Source organism: Ciconia boyciana, chromosome 5 (genome assembly GCF_034638445.1).
Source record: "Ciconia boyciana chromosome 5, ASM3463844v1, whole genome shotgun sequence".
NCBI classification, from domain to species: domain Eukaryota; kingdom Metazoa; phylum Chordata; class Aves; order Ciconiiformes; family Ciconiidae; genus Ciconia; species Ciconia boyciana.
Window position 1 is genome coordinate 28,298,337 of NC_132938.1, and position 15,938 is coordinate 28,314,274.

The window sequence follows — 15,938 nt, forward strand, 5'->3', positions numbered from 1 at the left end:
GTTCTTCACAAACTGCTCCAGCGTGGGTCCCTTCCATGGGGTGCAGTCCTTCAGGAACAGACTGCTCCAGCGTGGGTCCCCCATGGGCTCACAAGTCCTGCCAGCAAACCTGCTCCAGCGTGGGCTCCTCTCTCCATGGGTCCACAGGTCCTGCCAGGAGCCTGCTCCAGTGCAGGCTCTCCACAGGGTCATAGACTCCTTTGGGCGTCCACCTGCTCCAGCGTGGGTCCTCCACGGGCTGCAGGTGGATATCTGCTCCACCATGGACCTCCGTGGGCTGCAGGGGGACAGCCTGCCTCACCATGGTCTTCACCAGGGGCTGCAGGGGAATCTCTGCTCCAGCGCCTGGAGCACCTCCTCCCCTCCTTCACTGGCCTTGGTGTCTGCAGAGTTGTTCCTCTCACATGTTCTCACTCCTCTCTCTGGCTGCAATTGCTGTTGCAGTTTTTTCCCCTTCTTAAACACATTATCCCAGAGGTGCTACCACCGTCACTGATGGGCTCTGCCTTGGCCAGCGGTGGGTCCGTCTTGGAGCCGGCTGGCATTGGCCCTATCGGACACAGGGGAAGCTTCTAGCAGCTTCTCACAGAAACCACCCCTGTAGTCTACCCGCTACCAAAACCTTGCCATGCAAACCTAATACAACAAGTCTCAGTAAATGCCAGAGGGATTTGGGGATCTCTCACCTGTGTGCCTTTGAAAATCTCTCTCATAGGTTTTATTTGCCATGTTCTCTAATTATCTAAGATAAAGTAAGTGGGATGTTCATGAAATTCAGTTTAAAAAAAAAAAAAAGAAAGACTTATGAGTAATTAGTAACATAGAGAAAGGTAAAATGTGACTGAACTTTTGAAGAAAATGGTCAGGTTAGAAATAATTGAAAATCTGTGCTGTGTATTTCCAGAGGCCTGAAGTAACCAGGAGAAAGAGATGTTAAAAAAAAAAAAAAAGGTCAAGAAAAGTGATTCAGACCAGACATAAGTTTGCAAGATAAGGAGGCAGTAAAAAAAAGACCATACAATAATGAATTCTGTATATGGAAACATCCCATCACAGTGCAGGAAGGCAACAGCTTTTTTGTGTACCTCTGTCCTTCCATTACTGACCAAAACTAGAATATGTGCATTTGTGGGTACCTCTTTCCCAAAAGAGTATTGAACAGCTGGAAGAAGTTCAAGGACAGTGACAAGACATGTTTGAAAAGACAGACCTGTACCCCATGTCAGTGGAGATGCTTGTCAGGGAAATTCCAGGTAGTTATTCACATAAATTTAGTGGCTGTAGTCACAAAAATAGAAGCCAAGCCTGTTCCTTCTTCAGGGAACAAGAGGGCGCTGCTTAATTTTTCCACGAGGACATTCTGGACTAGTGTCATAAATCCTGTGAAAGAGCAACTGTTTTTTTCCCCAAAGACTAGGCTTAGTGAAACTAAGCTTTCCCTTGGGGAAGGGTACGCGAGGGCTTGCTGTCCCTTCCTGTCTGGAGATGGAAGCACCACATGCCATGTCCTGGAGGGCTTCTAGCCCTTTGGGATGCCTCCAAATCCACAGTGGCACGGAGGACTATTTTAACCCTATCTTCTTTAAGCTCAGTTCTCTACTGCGTGGCAGGTGTTCAATCACTCATCAGTCATCTCAACTGCTGATGTCAGAAGCTTGCTAATGTCATTTAAAACAAGGGTAGGCATAAATCAGAACAATTCAGGGCCAAAGTGTCAGTGACTGTTTTGTGCTGCATTGAATCTAATGCTACCTTCGACAGAAAAATGACACCACACGAAACACACAATTCACCTAAATAGGAAGAGAAACAGAAAAAAAGCTTTTTGGGTCATCTATTGATGGTTTCCACACTTCATCCTAGGCCAAACTAGCAGTCTAGTAGGGATGAGAAATTTTCCATCAGGTGTTGTCCGCTGTCAAAATTTACTTTTACTGTGTACAGTATACATTTATGAAGAAAACAATCTTTCAGAAATTTATCATGAGTTATCTAAGCTTTGGGCACATTATGAATTGATTAATATTAAATTAATTAATTGCATGCATGTTAAGCAGATAGTAGATAAAGTGATAGTATTTCAGCATTAAGTGTTGCTGTGGAATCTGGAAAGATTATTTATTGCCTATTTGTGATCTCCCTTCCTTTTATGTTAATTTATTTCACTTCTTGTTGCTGGTACTCATCTGTTTGGGGGTGACTTCTTGCTAAAAATTATGCTGCATTGTAATTGAAATACTTAACATGCTCACTACTAGAACTTCATCTAATATGTGTATGAAAGATTATATGATCTAGGATCTCGGAACTAATCCCATCAATCTATTTCTACATTACCTTTTTCTGTATATAAAGGAACATGAAGTAACATTGTGAAGAAATATAGGAATTTTAAAAGGCAATGCAACACAGAGACACAGAAATTCCCACTACCTTCATCTGGTCTGTTGTTGTTTTTTACAATCCCTTTTCCTTTCTTATTATCTGAGGGGAAGAGATGGCCCAGCAAGAAGAGGAGTCCTTAGAGGAGGATAAAATTCCCAAATATTTATTCTTTTATATTCATCTCTAACTGCACTGACTCCATTTGTGCTTTTCCCCAATGTGTCTTACGCAATCTAATGCCTGCAGCTGAGGAGTGCCAGGGTGCCAGGCTCCAAACAGATGGGAGCGCAGTCGGTGCTGAGTTTCTCTTCTGGGTGCCACTTGTACTCTGTTTTCTCAGCACCCCATTTCACACTGTCACGAGCCCAGTTTCAAAGAAGGAACAGTGTGCTAAAGCAGCAGAGATTGCCACCTTCTGCTTTGGAGCTACATGTAAGGATACCAGGATTTGGTCCCATGGGACAGCTGTTTTCTGTGCAAACAGTGATGATCCAGCAGAATAAAACAACAGTCCCAGTTCAGCTACAGTGATGCAGGGTGTACCTCTGTGAAGGCAGGTATCCACTACGGCAGCCTGCAATGAATAGTATATCTCCATGAAGGGACATACTGCATGAATAGTAGCTCTTACAGCTCTTCTTACCTGCACCAGCCTCACGCAGCCCAGCATCACCATATCTGAACTGGGATGACCGATTTAGCTGCAGTACCAACACACAGCAGGTGTGGCTGGCAAACTGGATGCTGACAGCATCAGCGGCTCATTTACCAGTGAATAATGTCTTTGTGGCTCGCTTCATTGGATGACTGGACAGTCCTAAAGGTATTGGATGCCTGACAGTCTGCAAGAGAGCACCAGCTGTAGGCCGATGTGACTTTGCCTTCCAGCTTGTGCTTTATGGCGTCTTCTTGCAGCAGTGCTGAAGGTTATTCACACCAGCAACATTTCCAGTGTGCCCAGCCTCCTCCATAATTTTCCAGGGTGAAGACTACGGTAGTGCCTTCTGAATTTGGATATGTGTCTTCAAGCAAGGAACAGATAAGGTCTGAAATAAGAGCGATTGTATGAATGTCCATAGTAACAATGGAAAAGAGAGGGGTAGAGCGGAAAATATGAAACAGGTCGAAAATTACTTCTAGATAACAGATCCTGGAAAAGAAGAAACTACTTGATGGCCCGCAATATATAAGCTGAAGTAATGTGTGAATGCTATTTTTATGGTGAGCCATACCAGTGGTGTGATCCTGCAAAAAGCTAAAGATTTCTTGACAATTTCTGAGCATCCCAAAGAGCTTGGTTCAGGACATGAGTCACTCCTAGAGGGAACCCAACGTTGCCCTCTCGTTACCAAGTATACTAAATTGGGTTTTCCACCTCCAGTAGGAAGTATATTTTTGAATATCATTACTTGAACAAAGACAGCATTAGCAAGTCAAATGATTTTGCATAAGCACTTCTTTTTTAAAGGCGGCCAAAAAATGATGCTTTTTATACAATTTAGCATTTTTTTAATTAGTTCAAAGTGAATCAAAGTGAATTCTAAAATTCTGTTCAGAATTAATTTCAATTATTCTAAGACTTGTAAAATTTTGTTAGTGGAAAAAGGGCTCAGAAATATTCCTTCAGCAATAGACTAATTAGGCCACCATGTAATTCTGATCTTTGTTCACACATTTTAAAGGTGTAAACATCATTGTATGGCAAAACTGTACCTCTATTCCCCATCTGTTCAGTTATACAATAAAGTATATAAAAATCGGTGCACATAACATCCATTATGAGGTCTTAAAATTAACTTTTATAGTGAATAAACATGGGCAATGATAACAGTATTTTTGCAGCAGATTCTTATATGTCACTTGTGAAATATTAGCTTAACTGGGAGACTACTTGTGAAGGAAGATTTGTTTTATTTTTATCAGCTCCAAATCTTTAAACATAATCTAGAATATAGCATTTTATATTGCTGAACATGTTAAAAATTAAGAATTAATCTTGGCTGAGAAACATAAAGGGATATGTATTCCATGTTGAATTCCCAATACGATCATGATTTAAGGGATTGTGTTGATTTAGAAAAAAACTCTGAAAAATAAATAATTCCATTTTTTATAAGAATTACTTTCCTTCCAGAAATATGCTTCATTACATGTTATATTACTTCTTTGTATTTTATCTTATTGTTTAAATTTTTTTACATATTTTACCAAAGTAATTATCAGTTACAATTTATAATAGCAACTACTAACTAAAAACTACTTGGTCTTTAATGACACTAAACTAAATATGTCATAATTATAACCATAAAACATAACCCTATAAAACTTGAAATTACTATAAAAATCATAATTGAAATATTGAAAGAAAAATACAAACTTTATTTTTTATTTACATTAATTTTTTAATTTAAGAATGACAAATGTCAGTATTTTGATCTTTCTTTCCATTCCAGAAAAACGTTATGTTTTAAAATCATAAACTTCATATGGAGTGGAATTTTAATGTACTGACCACCTCCACTGAAGTCCAATAAAAGCCACAGCCACAGATTCCCATGGTAGACTATTCCTGTGTGTAACAAAGTGAATAGCTGGAAAGAAGAGAAAAAGAAGGCTGAAATGGAAAAAGAAAAAGCAGCTATCATAGAAAAGTAAGAAAAAGAGAAGACAAAAGGAAGCAATCCAACCCCCCATGTGCTTCTAATACACAATTCTCTTGTAACACCTGGGAATTTCCTACCAGCCTTAGCCATCTAACCGCCCACAAGCTCCTCTGTTCCACCAAACGTCTCAGCTTGCTTTCTCCCTAATTACAGGGTGGAATCTGAAAACTGTGGTTTAATAACCATATAGATCGGGTTGGAGCTGTAACTGGGTGAACCCGATGAAAAGTGTGATGGGAATTAAAGAATATGACCAAAGGATTCACAGGAGCTGTTGTTTTCTCCCACTCTCTCTCCGACCATAACACACCCCAATTTTTCACTCTGAAAGAAGGACAGTGTACACTGTGCAATTCCAAACTCAAACCACTTCATCTTAAGGTGCCAGTGTGGTTGCTAAGTAGCAGCAATGTAGTTTATCTGCCACATCACTCACATGCCTCGTGAACACATGGAAAGCGGTTAAGGTTATCATAAATCTCACGTTGCCCATGTATTAAGATATGTATTAAGATAATATTCTGTTCTCCTCAAGAATGAACTAAAAATGCTCTGAGAAATTTTAGGTAGTATGTTAAAAGAAAAAAATTAAAAAGCTCATAAAAACATCTATATACGGACAAATTAAAATGGATGGTCAAAAAAACACATAAGCATACTGCAAGCAGGTACTGCCTGGAGTACTGAGAATAACTAAGAAGGCAAAACAAATCTCCAAACTCAATGGCAAGGTTTAATGGGAAGGTTTAAGATACTGTCTGAACCTAAAAGGTATCATCCCAGGCAGAAACTTAGCCTAAAGAAAGGTAACAGAAAACAGCATAAGGTGTGAGAAGTACAATGAAGATAGATTCAAAAGGCCAGAAGAAAACTCAGTGTGAGATTTTAAAAAACTCTCAATAACAGTCTAACTTTAGACTAAATAAAAACAGAATTGTATCCACTGGAGGTTAGTAAGTCATGGTTAAATAGTTGGAAATTTCATCAGGTTAAGACTAGGAAGCCAAAGATGAAAAAAGAAAGAGAAAGGCAAATGCTAAACATGTCTAAGAAGCAAGAAACTTTCAAAAGGAGGAATGGGTCTTTTGGACCTCAGAGGAAGAAGCAAGCAAGGAATGCAAGGGCAGAGCTGAGAAGCCAAATGACTTCACATTGGACTGCATCAGTTCAGACTAGACTTATCCTAGATATACTCTTTTGAGTTATAAAAATGTTGTCAAAAGGTGAAATGTTGGAGCCAACTGATTAACTGAGTAGGAGAGTAACTAGCTCTAGGTAGGTTAAAAAAAAAAAAAGTGAATGAAGTTGCTGAGCTGCTATCAAAAGTATGCAGTCTTTTTTTAAAGTGGGCTGTTGGAAGACTGAAGAGTAATACAGGCATTAGGAACAACCCTGGGAATTACAACACAAGAAGTCGTCTTTAGCTAAACAGTTAAAATTATCGTCAGATGTAAAACATCTCTTCTTACACAATTGTACAGTTCCTGCTATAGAATATGTATGGGGATGAACCCTTCTAAATGTGTATGTGTATGTTTGTGTGTGTGCACACAGTGATAATTTCAAGTCTGTAAGAACTCAGCAGCTCTGTTGCCAACTCCAGCAGTCCTTACCCATTCCAGCTATGGCTGTCTGAACCACAGTCATCTTCTTCGTGGTGTTGTAATGAGAAAGGTATTGATTTTCCTGTATCTGGGCTGAGAAAATAGGTTTGTCATATAGAGTTGACTATTCACAGAAAACTTCTCATTTGTAAATGTAGTGCACTCTGCTGTGATATTTTAAATCGTCTATTTCTAAGCTGATTTTTGTGAACTTGTCAAGTTGGAACTGCTGTCAGCCCTGTTAGTAAAATCACTCAGTTTTTTAGTTCATTCCCTGCTGCTTCTTAGCGTAACTCTTCCTCTTGGAGGGTATGTATGGTGGTTCCAATTAAATGGGACTACCCTAAATATTTTTCACCCACTCTTGAAACATGTTTTTTGTTTTGTTTTTTTTTTTCAGCACAGTAGTTATGAAAACGTTAAACAAAAAGTAACAATTTGCTTGATTCTATTTTTAAAAAAGAAAGGAGATAATGATAGCCAAGAAAATCTACCAGATGGTTCTTTTAATAAATACATTAAAGTCTCTTTTATTTTTCTCCAATTTTAGCGACTAACATAACAGAAACTTTCAGACCATCAAACCAGTTTTCACAATCTGCCATAAGTTTGCATTTCACAGAAATAATCCTGACAAGCACTAATAGATGAATGTTGTTGGAGCAATAATAAAACAGTATAAGGCATATTTACACCATCTTTACATACAGAACACTGTACACACAAAAAAATCACAGATCCAGAACAAAGTAAATTCAATCCCTTAGACATTTTATGTTTATAGGCTTGGTATCAAACAAATAATTCTCCAAGCAACAGACAACCTCTTGTTCTTGTGTGATTTATTTGTAACATTGTGCTCATGCAAAATAGGTATTTGCTTTATTGCATTAACATTGAAAGAACGCTGGGAATTAGTTCTGAAACCAGTTCAATCAAATTTTAAACCCTGTTTCTCTTCATCTATAGCAAGTCTGAGTCATTTTTATTGGTGACATAAAACGAGGTGTTAACTGATGATTGAGATTTTTATTTGGTAAGTTCCAAAACAATAATGAAGCTCAACTGACTACAGTTCGAAAACCATCTTTCCTGACCATGCATATTTTTCTTTGCTATTATGAGGTGGTTTAGATGAGACGCCTTTTGTATTTTTTAAGTTTCTATCTTTTTATATATATTTTTAAAGAAACCATGTACTATCCAACATCCACTGTTCACAGAAAGAAATAAGCAGCAGGAATAGCTCTGGTGGCAGTTGGCCAGGAGGACATTGGTAAGTTAGTGGCAACTTAATAAACATCAAATGCCCCAGAGATATGTCATGAAAGAGTTGATTACTATAACCCATATTTCTGTAAGAGTTCAGACTGCCAGGGACGTTTGCGCTCTGGAAAGTAATCTGGAATGTGGATTTTTTTAAAATCTTGGATACATTTTCTCATTTCTTCCTCAACACTCAGCTTCTCACATACCTTCTTTTTGGAAAGATTTGTTTCTCTGGACTTGCTAATGAGAGTTTGAAAGAGTTCACTGTTCCTGCGTTTGTCTGGTGGTGGCATCCACTGCACTGGGGCCTTCTTAGACGGACGATCCAAAGTCAGAGTATTTGGCTGGTGGGCTGTGGATGGCTGAGTGCTGGTGGCATTTTCTTGAGGGGTGCTCGCTTCCGAGTGGCTGTCGCAGCTCGAGGTGGACAACTCATTACAGGAAGTCCCACTTTCACTGCCCTTGTCCAAGACTTTGTCGTGCTTCCTTTCTTCGTGGTCTTGTTTGGGGGAAACGGTTCGCTGTGGGGGTCCTAATACAAGGCAGGAAAGAAGAAGTATTAAGCACTGGTTTACAGAGAAAACTGATCAGCTACCATTTAGAAAAACGTGACTCAGAGTCTCAGCTGGGATAAATTGGTGGCATTTCCTTTCAGTCAAAAGAACTATACCAGACTGGTACACAGTTTGAAGATCTGGTCCTACATGTGCGTTCAGTTGTCAAAATTCTCACTCCTGAAAATGTTTATGGCAAGAATAACTTCACTGCCTGCCTAAGAATCCAGGTAATGAAATGTGCGTAATGCTTACAGATTATCTGCACCAGAAATCCCTGCAGGCAAGTTTAAATGAGCTAGTTTGCTATTGCACCCTAAGACGTATATTATGAGAAATTAGATTTTGTAGTGTTATGAAAATACTACCATACAATTTGCAAACTCTTTGCTTAAATACAAATATTCCAAGGGCTTAGAATTTTTTTTGGAAAATCTTAACTCACCTTCCCAGAACAGTCTACCGATATGCTCTGCAGATGTCAACTCTGCAGAAGCCCCGGACAGAAAAAGGAGTACTAATCCTAGAATAACAGAGAGATCGCTCACTACTGACAGAGTCTTTAGGCTTTTTTTTTTTATCCTACAGTGATTTCACTGCACTTCTTACTGTCAGTTATTATCCCAGACTTGCCTCAGTGCAAGCTCAGAATTCAGTTGTACACCTCTTACTGCACAAGCTGGCAGGGAAAAGGAGGTTATGAAGTTATCGGTAAAGAGGCACTCTGCAACAGCTGGGAGAGCCATCTGATGGCCTTTCAGCAGGCACTGCTCAGCGCTTCATGCGCCTGCAAATAGGGTCTAGGCTGTTTGTTATTCTCTCCAGATATCACTTTTGCTTTGAAGTCTTAAGCAGAATATGAATGTGAAAATTAGGTGGTAGCCGCTAAATCTGTACAAGCATTTTCATTTCTGAAGGCTTATTTCAAAACTCCAGCTGTGAAGTGAAATGATGCTATGCTGGCATCATATAAACGTCACAATCTTAATTTAGGACACTATCTAAAGCTCACAGAAATATCTGCAGAGTTCAAGAGGCATTGGATCAGACCAAAGGGAAAAATTTCAAAGATGTTTCAACATCTAAATGAAAATGAAGATTGGGAGTTCAGTGGCAGTTGTATGTCTGCTATGAATCCTGAAAGAGTCCAAACAGTTTAGGTATCTAAATATCTTAGGAAAACTAGGTTATCGTTACAGTTTACTGAAAACACCACCAGCATCGGTTAACCACCTTTGCCAGTACCAAAACTCAGGGTATGACAGCTCAACCTTGAGTTACTGGGACAGAGTGGCAAGGAGATTTTTGAGTCACTTAGTATTCTGTTTTTCAGAATTAGAAATTAGAAATATAATTACAATTATAAAGAATGCAGGAGCAATATGAACACTCTAGTATCTTTTTGACAGTGCAGTTTATGATTCAAAGGCATCTAAGAAGACTGCAATATTTTATATGAGACACAGGGGAAAACCAAAACAAAACACAAAAGGAAATAAATAATAAACTAACAACAGCAGCATTCAACAACCTGCTTTTCTTTTGTTTTAGCCAGCATCCCAGGTTGAAGTGTCATATTTCTGTAGTCCACCTAGAGAAACCCATGAATAACCAAGATCCAAAGAAGAGTGACAACAATCCATCAAGACTTGTACTTGCATTATTCAGAGTGAAAAACACAAGTGATTTTCTACTTCATTATATTAATCCCAAATATTTAGCACATGGCTGCAGCGATTTCCTTCCTCTTTCTCCTCCAGAAATATGTTCACTTTCTTAAATAGATTTACATGCCTGCCTTCTATTGTTGTATCTGGCATTTCATTTCATACCTCAAACCACTGTAGGAATATGCTAAATCGAGAGTCAGCTGGCTTTATGGAATTATTCTGGCTTTGCAGCATGTGATTTTAAAACTGAGTACTTAATCAGATAGTGATTTCAGTACTGTTACTCTGATTTCAGCAACATGATTAACATCATATCTAATCTAGTTTACAATCTTAGTTTCTTCAAATGTAACAACACACTCAATGACTAAGAAACAACAGTTTTCTGTTAGCAACAGCCTGTAGTCTTCAACTCTGCCTTTCCTGCCCAGTTCTTTGCTGTAACTTCATAAATCAAGATATTATTTCTAATTTGTCTATTTATACTTACTTCTTTATTGGTACTCTTTGCTTCTCAAGGGCTCAAACCTGCAACGTACTAAGAATCTATTTCAAAAAAGCACTGAAATACACCTTCAAGAATATAAAAAATTCAATTTCCTGCTACAAGATTATTCAGGAGCCTGACAATAGGCAGGTATTTAAATGCTTTTTTGGATCAGAGCCCTGAGGTTCATTACCTTACAGCACTGAGCTCTGTATGCTTCACTGAATTGCCTAAATTCACGATAACTTTAATCCAAACACAGGTTTCTCCCACACCTCTCCTTTTAAAAATTAACAAATCCTCCCTCACAAAGAATTCTTTATATGCTCCTGCACTTCTTTCTCAATAGTGTGTTATTAACAGAAGCAACACTTCTGCTAGAAGGGAGTTTTTTCTCACAATATTTTCCACCTGCTGAAACCCCAAAGAATATATAAATACATAAGAAAGGATTCTCAAAAGATATTTGTTTAATTTTCAACATCAGGGATTATCAGATAAAGTTAGCTACATCTCTAATTCAGAAAACATCTCCTTATTGCCCTCTATGCTGGCACACTCATTTGTGGCCAGGATCGTGTGATGGGATGCTGTCTCCACTGTACCTTCTCAGCCCTTCCAGGATAACACCAAAGACCTTAAAATAGCTCAGTCTACCTGAAACTATTTATTTTCCGGGAGTGCAGAATAGTTCTTAAAAACTCAGAGAAAGTATACTTGCTCCAACATGCACGTAACACTAAAAAACTTCACTGATTTACAATCTGTCCCTCCTGCTTCAGCCCTTTCTAGGATCTCCCACCTGCTACTGGTTCTCCAACTTCTCCTCCAGGCAGTTCCAGTAGACACTGAACTTCCCACTTCTTCTTTTTCCTTTATTGCTCTTATATGGCTTCCTTTCCCTCAGAAAGTTAGAAAGTGAGCTTGCCCTTTACCTGGGCTTACTCACCACCTCTACCACGGTGGCTACTAGACTCCCATCTAGGAGACTTGAGAGAATATCTATCTCAAACACATTTCTCTGATCAGTAAGGTATATTACATTCACTTTGACTGTATTTATCCCTCATCTATGTTGCTCTCTGCACACATTTTAGCCAACATATACTGGCAGAATTGACCGACAAAATAATCACTTTCAAAAAATTACTACAAAATATTGATGGGAAATGAACTAGAAACTTATAAACCTAATTCTCTGCAGTGCAAATCTGCTTCTGTCAGTTACGACAATCAGAAAAAGGAACCAGAAGAAGTTCTCTCTGGCTTCCCTGTCGAACAATAACTGAGCAACAGAGCTCCAGTCAGGAACAGAACATGACAAGTATAACAGCAAACTATTCACTGGGCAATAACAATTGGTTGAAAATTGTAACCAAGTACTTCTGGAAGTCAAATAAAGCTTATATAGCTCTAAATTGCTTGTGGATAATCATAAAGTGCAATCTGAATAACTATTTGAAGATTTCTTCAGCTCTATCTCCTGCAATAGAGAAAAATACCACACTGGAAACATTAAAAGCATAAAATAATTATATTCTGCTTATCTATATTTCCATTTTTCCATACACTTATTTTCTTAAATATTAATGCAACAGGCTTAAAATAAAGGAAATCATATTCTAATCCAATTAACCTGACTGCTCCATTCTCTTCTCTCTCTGTAAGTCAAATGCCCAGTTTATTACATGTGCAGTGGCATATTCACGAATAAACTTCTTCCTCACTCAGCTACTTTATTCCTACAGTGTCTCAAAGATCATCTGTTTGTTTATAAATCAGTTTATTTTTACTGCAGAATGTAAAAGAAGTTGTGAACATATGCATAGATTGCTGAAGTTAGCTATTTTAATAACAACTATATTGACATGAAGAACAGAAAATCTTAGCTCTGGAGTGCAACAGTTATAGCTGGATGTAAGACATGTAGATAAGAGTTGAAGCTGATATAAAAATAGTCATACGGAAACAAAACATAACCAACATTTTCAATGTGTTCAATATGCAGTACCTCAATCAGAAAGAATGGAATTTGTTAAAGAGAAGCTACCTTTTACTGTTGGTCCAGAAAATATACATGAAAAAAGTGAAATTATTTGAGTTTTATCAATCCCCTTGCCAGCACTATAAAATTAAGCCTGTTGTTGATTTAAATAAAAAACTAAACCAATTTAAAAAACCCAACCAAACAAACCCAAAATCTTGAGTTTTTCTATGATGTAATTTTAGTGAAAACAAAGTTCCTGGAGGTATTTTATCCTCATAATTTTCTGTTTCTTCAAATGTACTTTTTTAAAAAAAAACCCAGTTCTACTAGATATAGTCTATTGAATTAATCAAATAACCCAATTAAGGGTTCCTTTGAACTGATACAGCTACCTCTTGCATAAGCCAAAAATTTTTAGCAAATACTTTATATTTATTGAGAATGCATCTTAAAAACATAGCAGCAAAATTGTTAATAAAATTATGATGTAAAAAAAATTCCTTGTTTTTAACTGATTTCATCAAAAATGAAAACAGGAGGGCAACAGGGCTTTAATTTGACTGATTATATTGGAAGGCTCAGAAACATAATAGCAAAGAGAACAAAAGTTATTTTTATTTGTATCTGTAAAATAAATCATATCTAATCTAACAATGCCATTCGCATTTTTATCCACAATTTTGGCATGCTTGAGAATATTGGCAGTATGTGATTTGCACATGATTTTGCATGAAATGCAATTTTTTTCACATTGTTTTGCATAGGGAAAAAATCCTTGTTTTTATAGGCTACACAGGACCTTCAGTCTGGTACACAGCTATCTTAAACACTTGAATGAACTTTTCTTCTATCTACTATCTCAAAATTACATTATATTCAGAGTGAATATAAGATTAATCCTAATGTGTTTTATGATTTAATCTTAAGAATCTAAGAAAAATTAACTATAATTAATATACAATCATAGAAAAAATACTCATCAAATCTCATGTTATGATGAACTTATCCATCTTACATTTCTAGGGTTTTTTATTACCTTTCACCAACATTTGAAGTATTACAGTACACTGAATGCTTAGAGAGAAGTCACCTGTGAAATCTGATGACAGGTTATGGCTACTGTGGGAACATTTTCATTACCAGACTTTTGAGTACTTAATATCACACTTCAATGGTAAATGATTATCTTTTATGTCTAATTTCACTTTGATTTTATTTTTAAAAAAGATTATTTTTAAGAGCTATAAAAGGATAGCTCTAAACCCCTGACATTTTCTGTGGCTTATTAAAGATGTTTCCAGTTTTAGAAGAAAATCCTGTTCTTAGAGCCCAGCTCAACACATGAATTCACTTCCTGAGATCAGCAAGGTATTCAGCTTGCCTCTTACCACTAGAGCTGTAGGTTAAAACTAGCTTTATGGCAGGCAAATTTACAAGGGACTTCCTGACCACTGCACTCTGTCCTCCTTAATGCACTACAAAATCAAGCTAAATCCACTGCTTGGATCTAGCAGTGAGAGTTTATGTAGTTTTTTTAACTCCATACAGTTTGTCAAGGAAACTTTTCTACTTATTTTAGGTATTGCAATTTACATCTAACATTGGGAGAGGGGAGAGAGGGAAGGCCATGCCCCACTTAATTTCTATTTTAAGGCTAATATGCAGGCCTACACAGGAATTAAATGGCATGCAGTCCCTAGCTGCCCCTCTGCCTGTGGATGAATTTTATCCATTATGAACTTCCCAAGCAAACAATACTAATAACTAAGTATATAATGTGAGAAATATCTAAGTGCTCTTGACAAGCTCTGCTCTTGACAGCTTGCACTTATGGGAAAAATTGAGGAGCTCAGTGTAGAGATTTCAGTGGAACAAAACTTTGTGTGGGAGTCTTTATGCTGTGTGATTTCAAATCACTTCAAGTGAAAAAAAAATATATATTCAGTTTCCAATTTGGGTCTCATCTGGTAAAAAATTTCAAACCACTTTTTGGATTAAAGGCTTGATCCAAAGAATGCTTAGTATATAATACTGAAGTATTTTTCAGAAAGGAGGATTGAAACTCAACATTTCCTATTTTTCTTCCTCCTTTCAGTTGAGTGACAAATTGCTATGGATAGCCAAATGCTCACACTTTCATGTTCTTTGACCCAACTCAGTCTTGGCTTTAGTCAATGCAAAGTAGAATAGCTTCAATAAAATGAAGAGAATGTTCCCTTCGCCTTCGATTACTTCAGGGTAACATATTCATTTGGAAGAAGTGAGTTAACTTCCCTCAGGCACAAGAGGGAATTAGTATCTGGGAGGTTTTGATTTATTAATGTGCTAAGCCCTGAACTCTTGGGTAAAAGGCCAGCACTGTTGACATATCAACTTCAATACTTTGAGCAGAACCTGAATTTTATGTGATTTAAGAAAGCCCAGCAAGTCAGCTTGCAGATGAGACTGCCACAGAGAGGTCTTGTGAATCTCAGCAGGGCTTCCCTGACATGAAGAATAGCACTTAGGTTATTCACATTTTATCAAAACAGTTTTGTAAATATGCCCTATGCTCTGGCAAAGCTTCAAATTCATATCTACAGGGCATGCAAATTGGTTTGGCTTCACTAACAAGCTGATTCTGAGCTGTGAGTCTGGGTCCAAAACTGCATTCATTTAAAAAAAGTTTTAGACTTTAATGTTGACCCCATTCAAGTCAAAGAAAACACACTCTGTGACCTTAAGGTACAAAAAATTAATTCAAAAATAAAGCCTGTTCATTCTAGGGTGAATGCAAAAAAAGATCTTAGAAGGAAAGCAATTTAATGGTGAAAGCAGAAAGGGTGAAAAAATACTTTCTCTTCTTACAGAAAAAAAAAAGGAAGTTAGAATTATTTCTATAACTTTTCAGTACTTTACTCAGAAAGCATATTTCTATGGACATCCTTGGAAAATTCCTCTTTAGGTGAAACCAAGCAAAATTATTGCAGATAATACTTTAGCCCCCAAATATTTGCGCAAGAACATGTGAAAATACTATGTTCTAAAGAAAACCTCACCATAGACTTAATTATCATCTTTGCTAGAATGTAGAACCTATAATAATAGGATGTTCAACGAGTCATTGTAAACAAACTAAAGAAATTATGAGAAATTAAAAAAAAATCATGGCGATTATGAGAGATGAAGGCAAAATATACTCCTTGATTATTCTGAAAGGTTTTACTACATTCAGAATTTAATAGGAAATGCAAATTTTCCCATAATTTTTCCTGTCCTCCTGTCCATGAGGCATCTCACATGCTTTGATTCCAACACAAAATTTCAAAGTGGGAACTGT

The 15,938-nt window shown here is 37.4% G+C and overlaps 1 protein-coding gene across 1 annotated transcript in view; it reads right to left on the bottom strand.

The window, feature by feature from the left end:
- Nucleotides 1–7,992: 7,992 nt before the first annotated feature.
- The window catches only part of KCTD8 (potassium channel tetramerization domain containing 8), a 100,354-nt gene continuing 92,408 nt past the window's right edge, over nt 7,993–15,938 (bottom strand). The window contains exon 2 of the mRNA XM_072862451.1: nt 7,993–8,453. Within this exon, the coding sequence (XP_072718552.1) occupies nt 7,993–8,453 (461 nt within the window). The remainder of the gene's footprint in view (nt 8,454–15,938) is intronic.